A 21,135-nucleotide genomic window follows, 5' to 3' on the forward strand; every position below is an offset into this window, starting at 1 on the left:
ATCATTCAGCGTAGCCTATTTATAATCACCACTGGCTGGGAACACCTTCCTAGAAAAATATAATCAGGAGAGATTTCCCTTGGTCACATTCCTCCTCTTCCTCCCAGTCAATTGTGCTCTTTCTCCTGCTTTTGCTGTCTTCCCAGCCTTATATACAGCAACGTCCCCTGCTTTTTTATTTTTCATTTTAAACTAACACTTTCCACGTCTTCTATTCTTTCAGTGTGTTAGAGCCATACTGAGCGAAATCCCAGTCCTCTGAAATCAATACCAAAACTTCCATTGATTTCATGTAATATATTCTTTTAAATTCAGTACAAATGCTCCACATGTCATCTATTTTAAATATGGATCTACTGTACAGTGCTGTCTGTCTCTCAGCTTGATACATAAAACAGCGCATTTAATAAATTCGCTGGTGTGGGTTGGTAGCATTATGTGTAATAAATGAAAATCTGTTGGTTATACCGAGCATATCAAGTGTAAAAGGAGAAAATTCGTCAATGTAAATATCTATCTGTGGATCAATTGGTATCAATCTTGTTTAACAGTCTGTTTCCTCAGGACACACTTTGGAAACAAAGAGCATTTCAAACTGCTGGTTAAACAAACAAATATATAGAAGCTCTTTGGGCAACATGGGGGTGGAGTAATCACCAGATAAAAATGGTCAGCAATTATGTACCCATGAATCTCTTCTATTTTATATTAGTAAATACAGAGTTTCTCTTGATGTAACACGTCCATTAAAGTGCATCACAAGTAGGGGTTTATAAAACCATTATTTGCTTGCAGAGGAAAGGGCAAGGAAAGTGGTCTGAAAACCAAAATTTGTCCCCTGACCTCCATGTTCAATAATTGTCCAAAGAGGAGGGTGATACCTTTGGCTCTGAAAGACTTTTTTCTAGGGTTTGTATTATCTTTAGCTAAATAAAACCCCTTAAGAGGCACTGTAAAAACAAAACCAAACCCCAAGAGGATATATAACTAATTAGATCATGATGCGCTGTTTACCTTGGTCTACAATGTTAAGATCTTTTCACGGCTGTCCCGTGCAAACTACAGCTCCCCCCTTCTCAAGCATCACAAACAACAAAAAAAAAGACGTAATCCTGAGCAGTGCCATGGACACTTGGCATGACTGCACGCAGAGGCACAAAGTATATATAATAAATGTTGTACAAACCCCAGGGTTTTTGCAAGGTAAAAATGACGGTAAAGTAACCGGTAAAGTGAGACTGTGGTGTTGTGCAATGTTCTGTGGCAACTGCGTGGTGGCCTCATTAGGTACCATTGCTTCCTCTCTCCGCCTTCCTGCTGTATGGCAAGATTTGGGTTTTCCACCTTACATCACCCTTCTGAATCCCACGTAACCTCAGGTGGATGTTTATCCTCACAGCAGCTTGCAGCTGGGGAAACGTCCTCCTCAGTTCACCAGTGGGAAACTGAGGCACGGACCCTGGTAAATTGTTTGCTGATGAATGCAATGGCAAGTGCCTATTGATTCCGACTTCGACTGAACCTAGATCTTCTGAACCCTTACCCAGCGCCCTGCTCTTCCAAACCAACAAAATCATCTCTTCACCAAATCAGTCTTCTCTCCGACGTCTTTTAGCAATCCATTTCATTTTTCATAGACAGATCCGGGCGGGGGGGGGGGGCAGGGGTGTTCTACATGAAAACAAAAAGAAATCATGTCTCCCACAAAGATTTTGCAACCCACGGCTCCATAGACTGGAGGATCCTCCCGGTTGTGCTGACGCAAGGTCCAGCTGGCTTCAGCGGGGTCGGAGGGGGCGCGGTGCTGCCCTGGGACCCTCGGGGTTTCCCAGCGGAGCAAACCCCAGCCGCGGCTGAGCGGGGCCCGCAAGCGCGCCCAGCCGCCGGGGCTCTGCCCCCGGGTGCCACCAAGGCAGGGGCCACCCAGCGGGGGCCGGGGGGGTTAAACGTGGAGCATTTTCAGGTGGAAGCCAACGGCAGAAGAGGGGGGTAAAAATGAAAATGATTCCGCTGTGTGCTCACACAGCCAACTTAGTACAGGCAAACGCTTTCAAAGTGGTGTTTTTTCACTTGCTTCAAGTTTTTCGCATGAACCTTTTACATGTCTAACGTTTTTATTTGCTGTTAAAAATACAGTGGCTCAATTTTGTCGGCTTCCCAGAAAGCGAGACTTAAAAGACGTCTTTAAACAAATGCACCAACGCCAAGCGTAATCACGCGCCGTCTGGATCCGCTTTTAAAGCCCCTTAACTGGCCCACACCACCAGGAGACCCCGGGCTCGTCCATTCGGACAATCAGTGCTCCTTCCTTTCCCACCTTATCTAACGACAAAGGGAAGAATTAGCATTGTCCCGGGCTTCTGCTTGCTTTGGGGGAGGGAAAAAAAAAAAGGCGAAAAAGAAAAAAAGTCTTTAAAGCACAATATAAAAAGCGCAGGTGAGATAACAAAGGTATTGTCCCTCGCCAGCCTGGAAAGCCGGGCTGCCGGCTTGTTTGTTTACTCTCCAAGCGGGCCCCTGCCCCCCCGCTGCCCGGGGGCGCTGCCCGGGGCGGCCCCGGCCCCCGGCCCGGCTCACGCCTTTGTCGCCCGCCCGGCCGGGCCGGGCCGGGCAGGGACTACATCGCCCAGCGTGCCCCGCTGCGCCCTGATCAATGGACCTTATTTGAATAATCTGTGAGCCCTTGGACTCAGGCCAATCAGCTGTCAGGGACCCATGATAAATCGCAATGCATTATTGATAATCATAATTACTCTGACATGCGCATTCCGCCCAATGGGGGTAATTTCCCAACTCTAGGAATTTGTTGTGAAGAGGAAAATAATTGCTACTATTTTGCTCCCGATGCTGGTGCACCATGTCGCGACGGAAGCAGGCGAAGCCCCAGCACATCAACTCCGAGGAGCAGCCCCCAGATGCTGCAAGTGGTGAGGCGCAGGGGAGGGCGCGGAGCCGCCGCGCGTCCCAACTTTCCTGATGCGCGGAGGGGGCGGCCGGGGCGGCGAGGGGCGCTTGCCGGGGGGCTTTTTCCACCCTCGTGTTTCACCCCCCGCTCTTTTCCCCCCTCGAGCTCTGCCCCCAGCTCCCCGCAGGCTTTTGGGGGCATTTAAATCCCTGCGGAGCCCCAGCGCGGTGTTGTTCCGCGGGGCTGAGCGGGGCACCGGCCCCTCGGTATTTCCCGGAGGGGGGGGCTCGGCTTTGGACCGGAGCGCGGTGCTGCCCGAGGGGTCCCTCGCCCTGCCCGGCTGGCGGCCCCCCATTGCCCCGCACCCCCCCCCCCCCGCCCCGGGTCCCGCGGAGCCTGCGCTGGCCCCAGCGTGGGGGGAGCGGGGCTGCGCCGGCCCCGCTGCCGCCGCGCCCGGGGTGCAGCCTCATGGGAGGTGAACCCCAAAGCCTCCCTAAGGCGGAGGGGATGGGGGGGGCAAACGGAGGGGGGGGAGAGGATGGAATTGCGAACAATCTTCTCAGGGGTAGGAAACGGCTCGAGTTTGGTTTCCCCGATCTCTATTTAACACTTTATCGGTAGTTATATGAGAATTTTTGTGGGGCTTAAAAAAAAAAAAAAAAGGCGCTGGGACTATTTTTGTTGGAGATCACAATCGCCCTGGACCTTTTGTAGCTTGACCTCCAGCCATCTTTGATTTCCGACTTCCTAAAATAACTCCGGTGAGCTAATGTGGGGTGTGCGTGAGCGCTTTGTATTCGGGCGGTGTGGGGGATTTGGCTACCGCGAATCGCTGTCCCTCCTTTTAGGGGAGCTCGCAGCCCTTTGCCTCGCTAAGGGAAGAGGAAAGTATAAATTTGCGCTCGAATTAACCCTGAGCTCCCGGTGGGGGTGGGCGCGCAGGGGAAGGGGTGGAGGGGGCACTCGATTGCCGCTGTCCCCCGCCGGAGCGGGGAAGGGTCGGGGCTGCCGGAGGGTGCCCGGCTTTCCTCGACGGAGCAGCATCTTCCCGCGGGGGGGGGCGGCGGCTCCCTGGGCTCCCCGCGGGCTCTGCCCCCGCTGCGAGCGCCCGTGGTGCCGCGGGGGTGGGGGAGCTCCCGCCGTGCCCGTCCCGCGGCGAGCGGGAGCGGGGCCGGGAGGGCACGGCCCGGGCGGGGACCCGGAGCCCGGCGCTGAGCTGACGGGGGCTGCGTTTGTTAGGAGTTGGTGCGGCCGTTGTGCCCAAACACTTCTGTATGTCCCCCGAGAACTTTCTTTGGGTTCTCTGCCTTCCTAAGGGACTGGTTTTGTGGGGGGGGGGGGGTTCCATCCCTAGAACTGATCAGTACCACTGCACGTTACAGGAGCTGCTTATTCCCAGCCCGCGGGAGGTTCGGGCTCTTAATTTTTTCCTCCTCCCCCCCTCTCTTCTTTGAGTCGAAATGTGCAATTGTTGGGTCCGGTTAATGGTGACTTAAGAAACAGCAAGCTGGCCAGAAGGCAATAAATCCCATGTTTAATGCATGACTGTTTTCCTTTGTGCATATGGTTAGGTTGGGGGATGGAGGTGATGTTTCCACATGTAAATCTCTGCCCACTGCTGGAAAGCCACCTCCGGGGCTGCGCTGAAACAAAAGGGTTAATAACTCCTGATGCGGCCCGCTTGGGGCGGGGGAGGTGTGCAGGAGGGGAGAATCGCTACACACCGTGCTCTCTGGGGCAATGGCCAGCTGCTTTTTTGTTGTTGTTGTTGGGGCTTCCCCCCCCCCCTTTTTTTTTTTAACAACAAAACCCTGGATGAAAATCCCTCCGGGAGCCGGGGCAGCGATTGCAGGGGCCGGGGGGGACGTGGCGAAGCTCTCGCCCCGCCGGAGGGGGCTTCTCCTGCCGCCTCGGATGGGGCCGGGGGCTGCGGGGGGCCGGGGTCGGGGCCGCCGTGCGCCGCCCCGCGGCCGCGCTCCGCCGGGACCCTCCGCTCCGGCCCGGGGGCAGCGGCCGGGGCGGGTCCCCCACTGGAACCCCGTCCTGCGTGATCTCCGTTTGTGCTTTCGGAAATAAAACTTGCGGCTCCGGTGCCTCTTATCGCCCGCAAATCTCCAAAACAGTCCTGCTATTCCCCGCTCCAGGTGTGCCCGTAAATAACAAGTGATGAAGCTGCATAACAAAGTCGAAATACCGCAGGGATTTGTCTGGGACATTATCGAGTGTATACATAATCGTAATAATAAAATCAAGCCCTTATCTCCTCTTTTGCAAGTGTTCCTTTTTTTGCAAAGCGATTTGGGACCCACCTCTGTGAACAATGCAGCGTGTTAAGAAACGGCTCTGCTAACCTGGTGATCAATTAACAGGTCAAAAAATCAGCAGGTGGTCACTGGAGAATAATACTACATACTGAAAATTAGCATTTTCACAAAGGGGTTGAAAATGCCCATTGTGCTGGATTGCTGCCATTAAAAATCTGATTCATTCTTAAAAATACAGTATCAAACTGCAACTTTTTCTCAGGGTAAAATTGGAGATCTCCTTTCTTCAAATCCCCGGTTCGTGCTTCGAGCTCCGCTGAAGTGGAGAAGGCGGGGGTGTTTAACGAGGAAAGCCAACTTTTGTGGTGGTTTTCTTGTATTTACCTCTAACTGTAGGTCGCCCGGGGCTCGGCCGGCGGGGCAGGCTGGCCGGGCCGGCGGGGTGGGTAGCGGCCCCCGGCCGTGCGGCGGGCTGCGCCCCCGGGCTGTTGCGGCGCTGCGAAGGGTGAGAGGGTGCCTGGGAGCCGGGGGCGGGGGGGCGATGCCCGGCTTGTTTTTCCTTTTACGTAAGTGAAACATTATATTGGTTGTAGTGATGAAGCCCTTTTGCTGGGCTCGGCGGCATGTGACGTTTTGACAGAGCTGCTGCTCTAACCTTTGCCTCCTCCTGCTTGCTGTGGGTGGTAAGTTGATGTCAGGCTTACAATTAGGACTCTCATGCAATTGACCTTGGCAGCGGGGTTTGTGCCGTTTAGCTCGGTCTTAAACACTGTACTAGTGTTAAGTGTGGTCCGGGGCCGCGCCGGTGGGAGGACCGGCCGCCGCGGAGGCACCGCCGCCGAGCAGGTAGGGCCGAGGGCCTCTGCTGCTGCTTCTGGGGTGAAAGCGCTGCTTTTGGGTTATTTCTTCTCGAACCAGGTTCGGGAATCGCCCTTGGCTTAAAAAAAAAAAAAAAAAGTCATTCTAGGTGATGTCTGGGTTGCCGTTTGGGCTCAGGTGGCTGCTGGGGGGGGAGGCTGAGCGGGGCCTGCCCCGTCCGCGCTCCCCGGGGCGGCCCCGCCTGGCAGCACCGCCCGGGGGCGGCCGGTTCCCGGGCCGGGCCCCGGGGCCGGGGCGGGCAGCGCAGGGCGTGAGTGCCCTCCACCGACCGGCGCCGGGACGCGTGTGTGTGTGTGTGCCTGGGTGCCAAAGGCTTCGGGGTGCGCCTCGGCAGGTAACGCGCAGACATTTTATAAAGGGGTTTGTCAGGGCGTCCTGCAGCTCGGGGCTCTCTGAAGCCCTTTGAAACGACTTGGGGGGGCGATGGTGCGGGGAGCGGGGCTGCGGGGGCCTGCTCCGAGGGCTGCAGCCAGCGCCCTGCCCGCCCTCTGAAGCCAGCGCCTCTGATCTTAACTTTTCCTGCGTGTTTTAACGCTTTTTGCTCTTCAGGTGGGTTTGCTCACAATATTCTGGCCCTTCTCTTTGGTGGGTGGATAATCGAAATCAAAAGGGTGAATCAGGAGGTAGATAATAATCATAATAAAGAAAAAAAGCCTTGAGAGAACCTGAAAGCATGTGAAAGCCTAATTGTTAGGTGTAACACGTTTCTGGCTCATCCTTGGGTGGAAAAATGCTGCTGATAAATTTGGTGTAGAAAACATCAAGGGCTTTTAAATATTTCTCTAAGTAGTCGGTCGTGTATTTTGCTTACCTCGAGGAAGTGATTTTTCATCGTTAACGTTTTAAGTGGCGTTTTATAGTGGAGGAAGAAGGGAAATTTTGGACAGTTTAAAGTTCTTGGAAGTCCTAGCTTTTCAGCTGGGAACAGGAAAAAAAAAAATCAGGGAAGCACGCTGCCTGGGAGCCGCAGGGAGCTGATGGCAGAGGTTTTCACGTCTAGGACTGGAGTGGATACTTGCTAATCCTGCATGAGTTAATTTTAACCGTGGAAGTGCATGGTTATGTTAATGTTAAAGTAAAAGTAGCTGATCAAATGTAGTCTGTGAAAAAGTAAGCTCACCAAAGGTATTAAACTCTTGAGGGGAAAAAAAAAAGCATAAGGGGGAAAAGCTTGAGCTCTGACCATTTCCTCCCAATTCAAGTCAGATATAATTTTATCACAGTAGAAAAAAAAAATAAATAGGTCACTAATTGCTCAGATGAGTGGTAGACCAGCAGCACCCTTTCTGAAATCACATGAAACCAGACAAGACTTATTTCACTCCTCTTTCACTGGTTCCTTCAAAAAAAAAAAAATTAATTCGAGCTGTGTGGATTTTATCAGCCTTCCTTGTCGATGACCGCCTCGTCCTACACAATAGTGGATTTTTTCCATCCATTTGCCAGTGATTCAATCTAACCCCCCTGCTGGGTTTACTGCATTCTTCTAACTTATTGGATAACTAGATGCTGAGAGATAACATTCCTGAAATTCGGGGGTGGGGAGATAAAAAAACCCAGTAGAAGTCCTATCCCTGGGAAGCCTTTGGAGAGGGTTAAGTGAAGTGCACGAGCAATTGTTGTGGCAGGGCTCCCTGCTCCCCGGCAAGCCCCGGTACAGTGCGAGGACAGGGCCGGCTACGGGGAGGCTTCTCTGCGGAGAAAGCCCACGTTTTCAGACCGTTAAGTTCGTGTCAGTGCTCACCCCTGCGGGGGGAGGGCCGGGGTAAATGAGGTGCTCTGATTGCAGGCGCTGGGTGCTCCTTCTAGGCTGGGGAGAGGATGTAGCGAGAAATCAAGATGAAGAGTTTCACAGAAGCTGTTGGGTTTTTTTAAAGAAACAGTAAATTGCTCCTTTGTTATTCCAGCTACTACAAAATAACCAAGCGTCCTGCTTCTACTGACTGTACCTCAAACCCTTTTTCATAGAATCATAGAATGGCTTGGGCTGGAAGGGACCTTAAAGATCATCCAATTCCAGCCCCCCTGCCATGGGCAGGGATGCCACCCACCAGGCCAGGTTGCTCAGGGCCCTGTCCAGCCTGGCCTTGAACACTGCCAGGGACGCAGCGTCCACAGCCTCTGGGCAGCCTGTTCCAGTGCCTCGCCATCCTCTGAGTAAAGAATTTTTTCCTAACATCTAATCTAAATTTCCCCTCTTTCAGTTTGAAACTGTTCCCCCTTGTCCTATCGCTATCTGCCCTTATAAAGAGTCTCTCCCTTCCTTTTTGAGATAGGGGAAGCTATTATACTCACTTTTTCTAAGGTAGAAGGGAAAATAAGGCATAACTCTTCCCTACTTGGCATGTGGCAAGTCGGTACAAGCTGGGAATTCAATTTACTTGTCCTGAGCTAGTGCCTTACTGTCAGATGGGAACTGGAAACTAAAACTGCGCGAGCGTGGCAGCGGGCAGGGGCAGGGCTGCCAGCCTGCCTGCTGCTGCCGAGCACAGGTGCCTTCCGTTTACTGGAGTTTCTCTCTCTGAGGTGGCAACTGGTGCTTAGGACCAGAAAAGTTACCTCTGGAGCTCCTCAGAATTGTGAAAATTAGGAGCATAGGTTGTGCTGGAGTTTGGAAAAGGAGGCTTTGAGTTTAGCGTGGTCTTATCAATGGGAAAAAAAACCTGAAGGGACTATCAAGGGAAGGGAGATGATTAGATGCTTTGAAACAGTTAAAGTTTGAGAGCTTGTCTAGACATAGTTATCCTGGAATATCTCCTTGGGGGTGAGCAACAGTCTTTCATGTGGACGTTTCTACTCCACTTGAAACATTTTGCATGGCCACTGCAGAGGTGCAAACTGCAGGGTGAAATGCATGCGCTCAGGGAGGAGAGAGTGTGGAAGGAAGAGCTTTGTGCCTTCTAAAGCAAAACCTAAGGTTATTTTGCAACACGGGGAGACTGTATACTTGGGCCTGGGAAACTGGACTGTTAAAGCCCTAAATACTAAAGCATTTGGGAAAGAGGTTTTGATGTTTTAGCCTATGCTGTGAGATACCCGTTGGATGGATGGAAACAGGAAAGTAGTCAAGTAAAGTCCTCTGAGTCAGTGTACGGAGTAGTTATGGAAGCTTCTTGTCTTTTTTCAACACTAGTCTTTTCTTTCCCATTATATCTGCTCAGACTCTTGCAAAGATGAGTTTAAAAACATCCATTCTTGACCTCAGTTGACTCTATTTATTGACTGAGTTCTGAATTGTGTACTACTTGTCTGCAGACTAGATTTCTCTGTATATTTTTCCATAGAGTTAAATCAACTTGAGAGGCATCAATTTAATGATATTTGGGGTGGGAAATGTGTGCTAAAACTATGCTTTTACTCTTGTTTCCTTCACTTGTGGAAGTTGCTTGGGCTGAAGAAGCGGGGGGGGGGGGGGAGGGAAGTATTTAACTTTCCTTCTTTAGATATGAGGGATCCAAATGGTTCTGATCATAGCTGTGCTGAGAACACCTTTCCTCCTTGTTCAGGGACTTGTAACCCCGAAGTGTACGTGATAAACAGAATTGCATACATACAGATTTACATTTCTTGCTCTGCAGACCATGGCATAACAGGCCTCTGATACTTGCATTTTTTAATTGATCAAGTTGTTTGTTTTTTAAAAATAAACTTTCACGTGCACTTTCTGTCACTCAACATTAAACAGTTGAAGTCTGATTTGTTGAATATGCGTATAACACCCTTGTTAACCTAGCAAATGTGAAAGTTTGCAATATCCTCCCTTACAGAGCTTTTACACTACCCCGAAACAGTAAGTCAATGTGCTTGAGTTGTTGCTTGGACATGCTTCCCCTCCACCCTGCCATGTACAGGATATACACGTGTATCAGATGTGTGGTTCAGTTACACCTTTAAAATGAAAGCCGCAAGTAGGTCCTGTGCTTGCAGAGTCTTCGGTTCCACTTGTAAAACAGTGTGGGCTAGTAACGTGGAACCGGAGCTGAGCCCCGAGATGAATTACTGAAGATGCAAGACCTGAATAGAAGAGATCTTGTAATATAAATTCTCAGTTGTGGCTGAGGTCTGCAGCGTGCCCCGCTGGGTGTGTGGGAGGTGAAGTACTTGGTTGTTGTGCCCTTGGCACCCATCAGAATTGGACCAGTTGATGTCAGTTACAGGACATTTCACCTGATGGGGGCTGTAATACATCTGCAGTCCGTCCCGCTCCCCCCTCAGCTGTACGAGCCTCAAGTTCTGCCTCCTGAATACTCCTGCCTCCCATGCCCCATGTGCTCGCCCGCCTCAAGCTGGTTTGTTGTTTGAAGGATGGCTAGACTGAGCAAAAACATCCTGTTTTGCTTTAGAATTTCTCTTAACCTCTCTTCCCGTTCTGATAATTTCCCTGAATTATTTTTTTTTTTGGTCCGTGTGCAAATTATGCCCTGTCTAATCTGTGGGGCAGTGGTGGAGGAAGGGCAGGAGCGGACTTGCAGGCCAGCTTCGCTTTATCTCCCCCTTCCTAAAAGCGGGTGATTTGCGGATGCAGCTGAACACCCTGTCCTGAGCGGGTCTGAAACGACTTCGCGTGTTTTGCAAGCAGGACTTGTTGCGTCGCTCTCTAGTAATCATCAGTATCAATGTAGACTCATACCTCCGTGTGGGGTTCTGTAAGTTCATCATCTCTTCTTTACTACTGTGGCTTTTTAGAGGTTGTTTTTTATGTGAGTGTGCTTTTGAAGTATTTAAAAACTAATATTGGACTTACTTTTGCTTTGTCAGCCCTCTTTGGTAGTAATTACTTCCATAATGGTGGAGTGAATGTCCTTTAATAGATCAGTGTACAATTAAGAACTGCTCTGAAGTTCTTCTTTTAACAATCTTACATGAATTTCTGTGAGATGGGTAACTAAGGATTACAAACTGAGGTACAGACACAAAATAAGCTTATGTGATGCTATGCTCAGTGTTACGATGCCTTCTCTGTCTGCCTTGGGTCGTGTTCCTTTTAAGCTGTTTTGCAGGTGCTAGTTGACTTGCTGCACTGTGCCCTTTTTACCTGTATAAAGGGATTTGCAATAAACGTCTTTCCATCATGCCTTGTGAGATTCCTTTTCTATTATTGGTTTTATTGAGAACAGAACCGAGATGCACGTTTCTTTGGGGCTGCAAATGAATTAGTAGGAAAAGAAAAAGCAGGACTTAAAATTGATCTGCAAACTTGATTCCAGTGTCTTGTATCTTTAACTTGAAATTCAGGTGAAGTCAGTGGCCTTAAGAATAGGAAATAGTCTAAATCTAGCTATTACTAATGTGACTTTCTTTTATTTTAAGGGAGTCCACGAGACGTCCCAGGTGACGGAGATGGTGAAATGAGTTCCAAAAGGTGCCGCACGGAGGAAACTAAAATCTGTGAGAAATGCTGTGCAGAATTCTTTGATCTCTCTGAATTCCTTGAGCATAAGAAAAATTGCACTAAAAATCCACCTGTTCTAATCATGAATGACAGTGAGGGAACAGTACCCCCTGAAAGCTTCTCTGAAGCTTCTCTAGGGAGCTTTCCCAGCGATCGAATGGATAGCAGGACACGCAAGGACATTCAGGCAAAGGGCTGCACTGGTTCTATGGAAAAGAGAGAAGGAAAAATGGATGCTGAGTCGGTAGGAGGAATGTACCTTAAAATAGAACCCCCCGTCACGCCTGCAGCTCCTGGGCTAAGCTATCTACCAAAATCCAAAGTACCAAACACTAATGTGACTTTGCAGACGATACGTGGCACTAAAGTGGCTGTGAACCAGCGGACCTCTGATGCCATCTCTTCTTCAGCAGCCAGTTTTAATGCTATCCCCATGATCCTGGAGCAGCTCGTGTGTTTGCAGCAGCAGCAACTTCAGCAAATTCAGTTGACGGAGCAAATTCGCATTCAGATTGCCATGATGGCTCCCCATGCCCTGCATCCTTCTATAGCAGCTGCTACTGATCCACTAAAAGCTCTGGGCGCTCACATGTCTCAGCAGCTGTCGGCTGCTGTTGCTTTAATCGGACAAAAAGCTGGAAGCCAGAGCCTATCACTGGAATCCTTGAAACAAGGAAAACTACCTCATTCTAACACTGGCGTTGCGGCCGCCAGCTCGCTGGCTGCTGGGCTCTCCTCCTCCTTCCCCTTGAAGCCAGAGGGAAGCAGAAGCCTCCCCGGCTCCATTTCTCGGTTCCCAAATCCTTTGCTACCTCAGTCCTCCAACTCCGTCATCTTCCAAAATCCGCTTTCGGCCGTTTCTTCTGTAATAGATTCCTCAAAGAAGGGGAAGGGAAAACCTCCCAACATCAGCGTGTCTGAAAGCAAACCGAATGCAGAAGAGCCGTTCTTCAAACACAAGTGTAAATTCTGCGGCAAGGTCTTTGGCAATGACAGTGCTCTGCAGATTCACCTCCGTTCCCACACCGGTGAAAGACCCTACAAGTGTAACATTTGTGGTAACCGCTTTACAACCAAAGGAAACCTTAAAGTGCATTTTCAGCGTCACAAAGACAAATACCCCCACATAAAGATGAATCCTTACCCAGTTCCTGAGCACCTGGACAATGTACCCACTAGCACTGGAATCCCGTATGGGATGTCTGTGCCACTGGATGAGTCTAACCTAATTGTGGATAGCAAACCTGTCCTAACAACTCTGCCTACCTCTGCAGCCACCAGTGCACCTCAGACCGTCTCCAACCTAGCAGGCATTAAGGAGTCTCTGCCTGGTACGTTCTCAAGCGACCTGCAGTCAAGGCCTTCTCCAGAAAGTGAGGGTGGCTCTTCCTCATCAGGGGCGGTCGGTCATGAATCGGGAACAGAGCAGAGCTTGAGTTCACCACAAGCTGCCTGCAGCGTGAGCATCTTCCATGTAAGTGGGTCAAATGAGCAAGGCTCAGAAACATCGAAGCTTCAGCAACTGGTTGAAAATATCGACAAATCCACTGCTGACCCCAACGAGTGCCTCATCTGTCACAGAGTGCTGAGCTGCCAGAGTTCACTCAAAATGCATTATCGTACTCACACTGGAGAGAGGCCATTCAAGTGTAAAATCTGCGGCCGTGCCTTCTCCACTAAAGGGAACCTTAAAACTCATTATGGTGTCCACCGGGCCAATACTCCTTTGAAGATGCAACATTCGTGTCCTATTTGCCAGAAGAAGTTTACAAATGCAGTTGTGTTGCAGCAGCATATCCGCATGCATATGGGGGGACAAATACCCAATACACCAATGCCGGAAAACACCTGCGACAATACTGATGTGGATCCTGCTGTAGCTGAGAAGAATGGAGATATCAGTCGCCCAGATGAGACTGTGGAAAGCATAGAGATGGAAGAGGACCTGGACTCTCAGGATGGCCCTAGGAGTTCTTCAAAACCTCCTACTCCGTACGATGCACAGTCAGAATCGCCAGCCACAGCAGCTACCTTCTCTGGTATTGCAGCACTGGAGAATCAAATGAAGATCGTCAACTCTGCTTTGAACTTGCAGCGGCAAAGCAGCTTGAAGTCCAGTGACAATGGCTCTGCAGAAAGTGATGGCATGACAAATGATTCGTCTTCTGTGGCAGGAGATCCAGATTATCAGAACGGCAGGAGTCCTGCTGCCTCCGAGTCTGCATCGCTCCAGGCTCTGTCCCCAGCCAACAGTCAAGCTGAGAGCGTAAGGTCAAAGTCGCCTAACTTCAACAATCAAGAAGATACAGGCACGGGAAATAAATCGGAGGGTCCTGAGAACGCTTCTGCAGAAATGGAAGGGGTTGTTGGTGCTTTGGATTTAACTTATGGCAATATTGGTCGAAAGGTCATTAAAGAAGAACCTGGGTTACACTTTGCAAATGGAGAATATGGTAAGTAATATGAAATGCTGACAATAACTTGGGGTGGGGTAGTAGGACTGGAGGAAATCTGTCTCTAAAAGGACCAACAGGAGTCAAAACCTCCTCAGCCTTCCCCTCTTCCTTCTCCTCTATTAGGATAGGAGCATATGTCCTGTAATGTTTTCCTGACTCAGTCAGACTCAAAATTCAGCAAAATTCAAAGACTTAAGTGCTGTCATCTCCTGCAAGGGGTAGCGTAAAAGTTCTTAAAATAAATAGAGGTTATGCACTTACTATCATGGGCTCACCTGATACCTCCCTATAGCTCTCTAAAGATACGCATTTGTGTTTCATGGAAAACTGCTTAACCCAAGAATGTGACATGAAAACTCTGGAATCTTTTGTGGGGTTTTTGAGCTCTTTAGCATTGAGGCTCATGTTGATCTAAATTTGACCTGAAAGCGAGGCTTTCGAACTCCTAAGCTCACCAACAAAAATAGGCATGAACTGATTTCTTTCAGAGCATCCTAGCAAGTGTAATAGCAGCCCTACCCTGTGTCTTTGGAGGGCTTTGCAGGCATGCTCTTCAGGCACGCGCAGCTCCAAAGGCAGGGCCTCTGGTATCTTAGCCGGATTGAAGCTTGGAAGCAGCAGGTTGGGATAAATGTTATCTTTGCTTTCTTTCCAGGTCGAAGTAGTATTCCAGCTGCTTTTGTTAGAGCCCCACCAGCCCTCATAAAAATGGAGATGCCCAGCGAGCGTCCCATTAGCACTAGCCATTTCATTGGCCCACCAGCTCTCTCCCCTGGTGTTGCCCCTCTCCTCGTGCCACGACCGAAATTCTGCCGTCCCGCCAAACAGCACATCTGCACTACGTGTGGGAAGAACTTCTCCTCTGCCAGCGCCCTTCAGATTCATGAACGGACCCATACTGGTGAAAAGCCATTTGCCTGCACCATCTGTGGGAGAGCCTTTACAACGAAAGGAAACCTGAAGGTAAGTTGTCTCTTATGTTGTGGTCTCCTTTGTCAGGGAAAGTCATACCAGAGACAGAAAGACCGTTGCTAATATTTGTCCTGCCTTTGGGGACAACTTTGATTTTCTGTTACTTCCTCAAATGGTTCTCTTTGACCTTTGTCTCCTTCCTGAGTTTCTTCTCACAACTTGCTAAACAGTGTACTGAGATCAGCCACAGAAGTCTTTGTTGCTGTCCTTGACTTTCCTTTTTGGATGGTAGGGACGGCTTAGCCCTTGCTAAGCAGATTGCTTTATTTTCATTTGGATTTGGATGTGTCAAGACATAAACATTTCATAGACTGAATGCTACAAAATGATGCCTACAGAACACATGCATTACACTGCACTGCTCGAAACGCCATGCAGGACGAGGAGGGATAAGACTGAGAGCGTAATCCTGAGATGGCACAAAGTACTTGGGGATTGTGTCTAAGCACTTGCTGAAGAAGCGCTGCAAGTCTGTCCTTATTGTCAGATTAAGCCATTTGCCCTGTAAGGGACTCGCAGCTCCCTCACTCACACAGGGGCTTCTCGCTTCCCATGAGAACCTCTTCAGGCTCTTCAGTCCTCTTGCATAAATGCTGATGGGGAGGGAAAACACTCTGCAGTTTGTGAGCAGTCACTTGCTGGAAGCACTAGCAGTATGTTTGTGGTGTGGAAGATTTTAGTTTAGGTGTAACCTCTCCTCCAAACACCTTGGTGAGGGTTTTTGGTGTTAACTAGTATTTTTTCAATGTAGTCTGTTCACAGCAAATAATGTGGCTTTTATTTTTTTGGTGGGAGAGGGGCATCTTTGCCAACGCCACTTATGCTAAGTGTAAAAACACAGTCCCACAAGCACTTCAGCAGTAAACTCCAGAGAGCCATGGTGATGTCGGGCAGTAGAATGACTGTATCTTAGACATGCCAGGAAGAGAGCAAAGACAAGAACTAGCCAGCTTAAATACTTACCTGAGTGCAAATGCAACATACGTGACATCTTTTGAGCAACTTGGCTGTAAGCAAAGTAGAACTTGGGTATACCATAAAAGAACTGCAGTTCTTTTTAACGATTCTCTTTACTTTTTTCCCCTCTGGAAGGTCCATGTAGGAACTCACATGTGGAATAACTCTGCCAGGCGGGGAAGAAGGCTTTCGATTGATAACCCCATGGCTCTGCTGGGGAATGATCCCAAGAAGGTATCTGAAATGTTTCCAAAGGATATAATGCCTCCTTCAGTGAGCATTGACCCCACAGTATGGAATCAGTATGCAGCGGTACTCAGCAATGGCATAGCAATGAAGACTAACGAGATCTCGGTGATCCAGAGCGGTGGCTTACCTACCCTTCCAGTCACCATCGGGGGTGGTTCGGCAATAAATACTGCTACGGTCTCCAAAATAGATGGGACCCAGTCTGGGACTGGTTCTGATACGGAGAAGGCCAGTGGTGCTGCTGCAGACAATGTGCCAAAACACCAGTTCCCTCACTTCATGGAGGAGAACAAAATTGCTGTTAGTTAAAATTTCTAGTGAAGTTGACGTACAGAAAGAACAAATATATATATATACGCAAACATATATTTTTAAGAGATTCCACTTCAGCCTCCTATTTTCCTATTGACGTGCAAATGATTTTATGGTTGTCTTTGTAAGAGTTGCCCAGAGTACAATCATGATATTGCTTTGCAAATAGTAAATAATAAAGAATAGGATTTCCTTCTATTTGGAAAGATGCGGGTCTTGCAAAGTAGTTCTTACGTGTGACTTTAATGTGTACAGCCTTACAGAAGTTTCTACAACTTGAAATTCCAAAGGTTAGAATATTTACCTCTTTGTTTAGAGTGAAATACTTGGGGGTTTTGAATAGAGTGGAAACAACCTACTGTTGATGGAAAAGCTTCTATTTACTGATGAGAAATGAAAACTATTAATGCGGGTAAATAGCCTAGAATGTCTGCCACCCTCTTAGAAATAGTTTTTCTGTTTGGATTTTTGGCTCTGTGTGGTTTCTGAATGTACTTTTTACTATAATGGCTATAAAAACTACAGATTTTTTTTTAATTCCTTTTTTGCCTCAGAAGTTCTATGAAAGAAAGTTGCTGTTTTTCTTTAATCACTGCTCTTAAGGAATTAATTCTCTGTATTGTTGACTGCTGCTTATTTAATACTACTACTAGGACAGTCCTTCAAGTATAGTGCCAAAACTCCTACTTCCAAAGATGTGCAGTTTTTCCTAGATGTTTTGTTTCAATACCGAGAGCCCCAAACAAGCATGGGTGGGTATGTATATACTTTTTTTTTTTTTTTTTTTCCTCCTCTCTTGAAAGGGAAGACTTGCCTTGGGAAGTCAGGTCTAAAAGCTCTGCAAGGAATCTCAGGTGACTGTTGCAATTAGGCATGGGAACTGGTTTCCTTAGCAAGAGACTTTTTTATTTTTATTTTTTTTCATTTGGGTAATTTAGAAGATCAGTCTGTGTAAACCTGTATTTAAATATGAAGTATTCATGCTTAGGTTAAATGTTTTGTGGGTTTTTGGATGGCATTCCTACTCTGGTCATTAAGTTTCTTGGTGGTCTGTGAATTTGCATTCTACCAAAATGGTAATTAATGATCTATGTGTATTGTATGAAGGTTGCTGGGATAGTCATCTGGATTCTAAGTTATCTACCTCATTTTTTCCTTTTGTAGTTGTAGTGTCTATTTTTCTATTAATGACCACTGTAATGAACTGAGATTCAAGCAGATGCTTCCATGCACTATCTGAAACCAAAACCTGATGTATTAGTGGAAGCACCTGAAGACTTAGTGGACTGACCTTTCACTATTCCTCCAACGTCTGCTGGAACTGTATGTGTAATGGGATCTAAACCAGACTGGAAAGTGAGCATTTGGTATGGAAGGACTAAACGATGGAAAGAAGTCTAGCTGTGGACTGCAGGAAATCTTCAAGTCCAGTCTCCGTTGTGGAAGGCTCCAAAAATGCAGATTACCAAAAGTTTGTGTAATGTTGTTGCACCTGATTCTTGCTTATGATCTCTGTATGCCGAGTTGTGCCTTTCCTGCTGGACTTGTAAGTAAGAACATACCAGTACCTGTTTACACTGTAAAATGGATATTGTTACATAGACCATGCAAAAGGCATCCCAATTGTCAAGTTTCTGCGTTGTGAATGTATGACTTTTAAGAACTCTGTAGTTTTGAGTATCTACTGATGCGTTTCTGTTGACATTTTGAGAATAAATTTTGGGATGGCTTTTTCACACCTAGTGCTTAAATTTTTCTGGCAAAGCATTTGTCTCCTGAAGAGCAAGTTCAATAGGCAGCATGCTGTCTCACTCCAGTGACTTTTTAAATCCATGAGTTTGTTACTTAAAACAACAGAAACTAGGTAGCAGCGGAGGAGTCTCTAGATTGGTTTCTTGGGAACAGTTGGGGTTTGACACAGGGATTGGTACTTGCCAGGGACGTTGATTCCCACACTAAAATAGAATGACAGTAATATGTGCAGTAATTCCTGTACTGTGATCACCCTAGAAAGGGAGCGGAATACTAAGTTATCAAATTGCCAGTGCCTGAAGGTGCTGGCTGCATAGAAAAATGATAAATAGCTTTCCCTAAAGAGCAAAGGAAACCAGAGTTTTGAAAACAGCCCTGATATAGTGGAAAAGCGTTGAGATTCTGATACTCACAACCTAAACTAGCAAATGTGTTTTGCGCTTGGGAGGTAACAGTGGGGAAAAATGGGGCAGAACCAGTGCACCCTTAAGGTGCACCCTTCCAACATTGGTGCTGCCTGATCATGGTGCCCCTTGCACAAGGCTCATACTTGGGAGTGGGGAAAAAAGGCAGAAGGGAAACTTGCTCTTTAGGCTCTACCACAAGCTCTGGAGGAATGAATAAAAGGAGTGGGGAGGACAGGACCAGGTGTGAGGTGGTCCAGGAAGGTGGGAAAAATAAACATAGGAGCAGACGGAAAGGTAACAACACATGGTGGATGTGCAGGGAAGGTAGAAAGCATGCAACACCTAACTAGTCTACGTGGACCATGCAGTTCTTCAAAAGTGGAGCTATAGTTCCAGGAGGCAAAGTATTTGGTGCAAGAGAAGACATGACCCTTCTCTGCTCAGGAAAACCAAGGGATTATAATGGGAAGCACAATGGACGAGGAGTATAGCAAGAGGCTTCTAAGTGGTGATAAGTAAAAAATAAACCGTACGCTCATGCTAGCGTGGATACTGTTCTTGACCGCTGAGCTTATAACTTGCTGAGAGAGTTGCTCTGGGTGCCTGGGTGGGCTTGTTGCCAGAGCTGCTGCTGTGTCCCTTCAAACTCAGGGCTGGATTTCTGGCTGGTTCCTTATACTGGTGGTGCTGGGCGCCCCATGCAGAAGGTGCTGCCTGTGCAGGACTGACTGCAGCAGCACTAGGAGCAATGTGGTGTGAAAGAGGAGGTGTTGGGTGTACAGGAAAGGTGGATCACATCTGAAGACATGCCCTAACTGGGAAATCTGCTCTCCAGCATGGGCCAGTTGTGGATATTGTGAAAAATTGGCCTGTCTTCAAATGAACCTGCGATAACAAGCCCGCTTTCCGCCGATAGCCTGATACCAAGTGGTATCACGATGATGAAAATATGTCAGCAGCAGGAGGAAACGAGCAGTTTTGCCAGCAGGAAGCCAACAAAACTTGCTGTCCTGGGGCTTTGTACCTTGGTAGTAGCTGTTGATGTTTCCTCATCCAAACAGCTCCTGAGGATTGGGGGTCTCTTTCTTAAATGTAGATTCTGAGCCTGTCCCATGAGGGCCGAGCTCACATTACAACTTCACCTCAAAAGGTGCCAAGCTGTGGGCCTCTGATGGCCTTTTCATGACCATCTATAAGAACGTAATTATGTATTTAGACCTCTGCCACCTTTAACTTTATTGGTCAACAGGTTGGAAATTTAGGAGAGATGAGGAGGGAGGAGGAGTTTATTAAAGCATGAGCTCTGGTCTAGAAATAAAATGCCAGGAAACTGCTGGAAAACCAGGACAAGAAGAGGTTTTGGCAAATAGTTGTACGATACCCTGCAGCATAGGGTTGCTCAGGAATCTGGGAGATGCAGCTAGGGCCTGCCATGGCCGGGCAGACAGCAGTGAAAATGAAACGACGTGACTTGGCACAGAGTCACTGCAAGGCTTTACTCTCCAGCCATGGTAAAGTGGGCTCTCGCTGTGCCCAAAGCTGTATCTCACAGCTCAGTGACAAGGCAGCTCCAGGCTGGAGCGTAGCAGGAGCCCTAGCTAAGCCACTGTGGGCAAGTCAAGGATCTTATCACAAAGCCTGAAGAATGGGTAGGACCTATCTGACCACTGTCCCCACAGCAGAAAGCGGGCTGTGCCATAGGGGTATTTCTGCTGGAGGCAGCTGCTGGGGGAGACTGTTTCCGAAGCAAGCAGGACTGGGAATTAGCTGATGTCCTGTGCACAAGAGCTGAACCAACACCTTCTGAAACTCAGCATGGTGGAGCTCACTGCGCTGGCAAGTGTGTACAGTTTACAGTAACGTTGCATCTTAACAATTAAAAAAGATGGCTGATTCTCTTCCTCCCTATGCTGATGTAAATTAGGAACAAGTTTACTGAAGCTAATATAGCTACGTCGGTGTGAGAGCAGAAGAGAGCATGGTATGTGCGCTGTCTCTGCTCATTAGCCTCTCTTCTTGCCTAAAGGACTCTCCTGTTCTTATTTGTTATTTCTTACGTTGCTCATCGCATAGAGGATTTACCCAGGCTGTTGCTTTTGTGTAAGTAGCATATTTACTTGCACGAGCTAAGGTAAAGGCTGGCTTACTTAAAATGTTAAATTTGAACTTAAAAGTTGCATTGGTTTAAAAAAAAAAAAAAGTGCATTGGGTTTACCTTAATGTATTAGCTCTGTTCCTCTGAAGAATCATTTCTCTTGACCTACCCTTTCTGTTCAAAACTTTCCAAAAACTCAATGGGAACTTTGAGGAGTGAGTTTGTCTGAAAATCATGCAGATAATCAGCTCTCTGGGCTGAGCTCAGCGAGGCTGATCGCCTTTCCAACAGCTGGCAGCAAGGAGGTGGGACCCTTCCCGGGGCTGCTGATAAATACAATGTGGAGCAAAGTGCAAATGACCATTGAGCTTGCATCTGCAGAGGGGAAAGGCCCTGGCTGAGGTGCTTGAGCTGATGGGATGGCAGAGAGAGGCTGGAACAAAGGAAAAGGGATGAGTATTGCATTATTTTTTTATTTTTCCTGTTGAAAGCCAT

The 21,135-nt window shown here is 48.1% G+C and overlaps 1 protein-coding gene across 1 annotated transcript; it reads left to right on the forward strand.

Moving 5' to 3' along the window:
• The first annotated feature begins 2,767 nt into the window (after positions 1-2,767).
• Positions 2,768-18,122, forward strand: SALL4 (spalt like transcription factor 4). Its single transcript, XM_087750361.1, has 4 exons — positions 2,768-2,927; positions 11,359-13,893; positions 14,552-14,859; positions 15,961-18,122. Exons 1-4 carry the CDS (start codon positions 2,858-2,860, stop codon positions 16,381-16,383), a joined length of 3,336 nt encoding a protein of 1,111 aa, XP_087606487.1. The 5' UTR covers positions 2,768-2,857; the 3' UTR covers positions 16,384-18,122.
• The last annotated feature ends 3,013 nt before the right edge of the window (positions 18,123-21,135 follow it).

Source organism: Nipponia nippon, unplaced genomic scaffold (assembly GCF_047370975.1).
Source record: "Nipponia nippon isolate SJK-2023a ecotype South Korea unplaced genomic scaffold, ASM4737097v1 scaffold_13, whole genome shotgun sequence".
Lineage (NCBI taxonomy): Eukaryota > Metazoa > Chordata > Aves > Pelecaniformes > Threskiornithidae > Nipponia > Nipponia nippon.

Coding starts and splice junctions, on each gene's coding strand:
- SALL4 (XM_087750361.1), top strand. CDS start 2,858: ATGTCGCGACGGAAGCAGGCGAAGCCCCAGCACATCAACTCCGAGGAG. Junction 13,894..14,551: donor CTTTGCAAATGGAGAATATG/GTAAGTAATATG, acceptor CTTTCTTTCCAG/GTCGAAGTAGTATTCCAGCT. Junction 14,860..15,960: donor CAACGAAAGGAAACCTGAAG/GTAAGTTGTCTC, acceptor CCCCTCTGGAAG/GTCCATGTAGGAACTCACAT.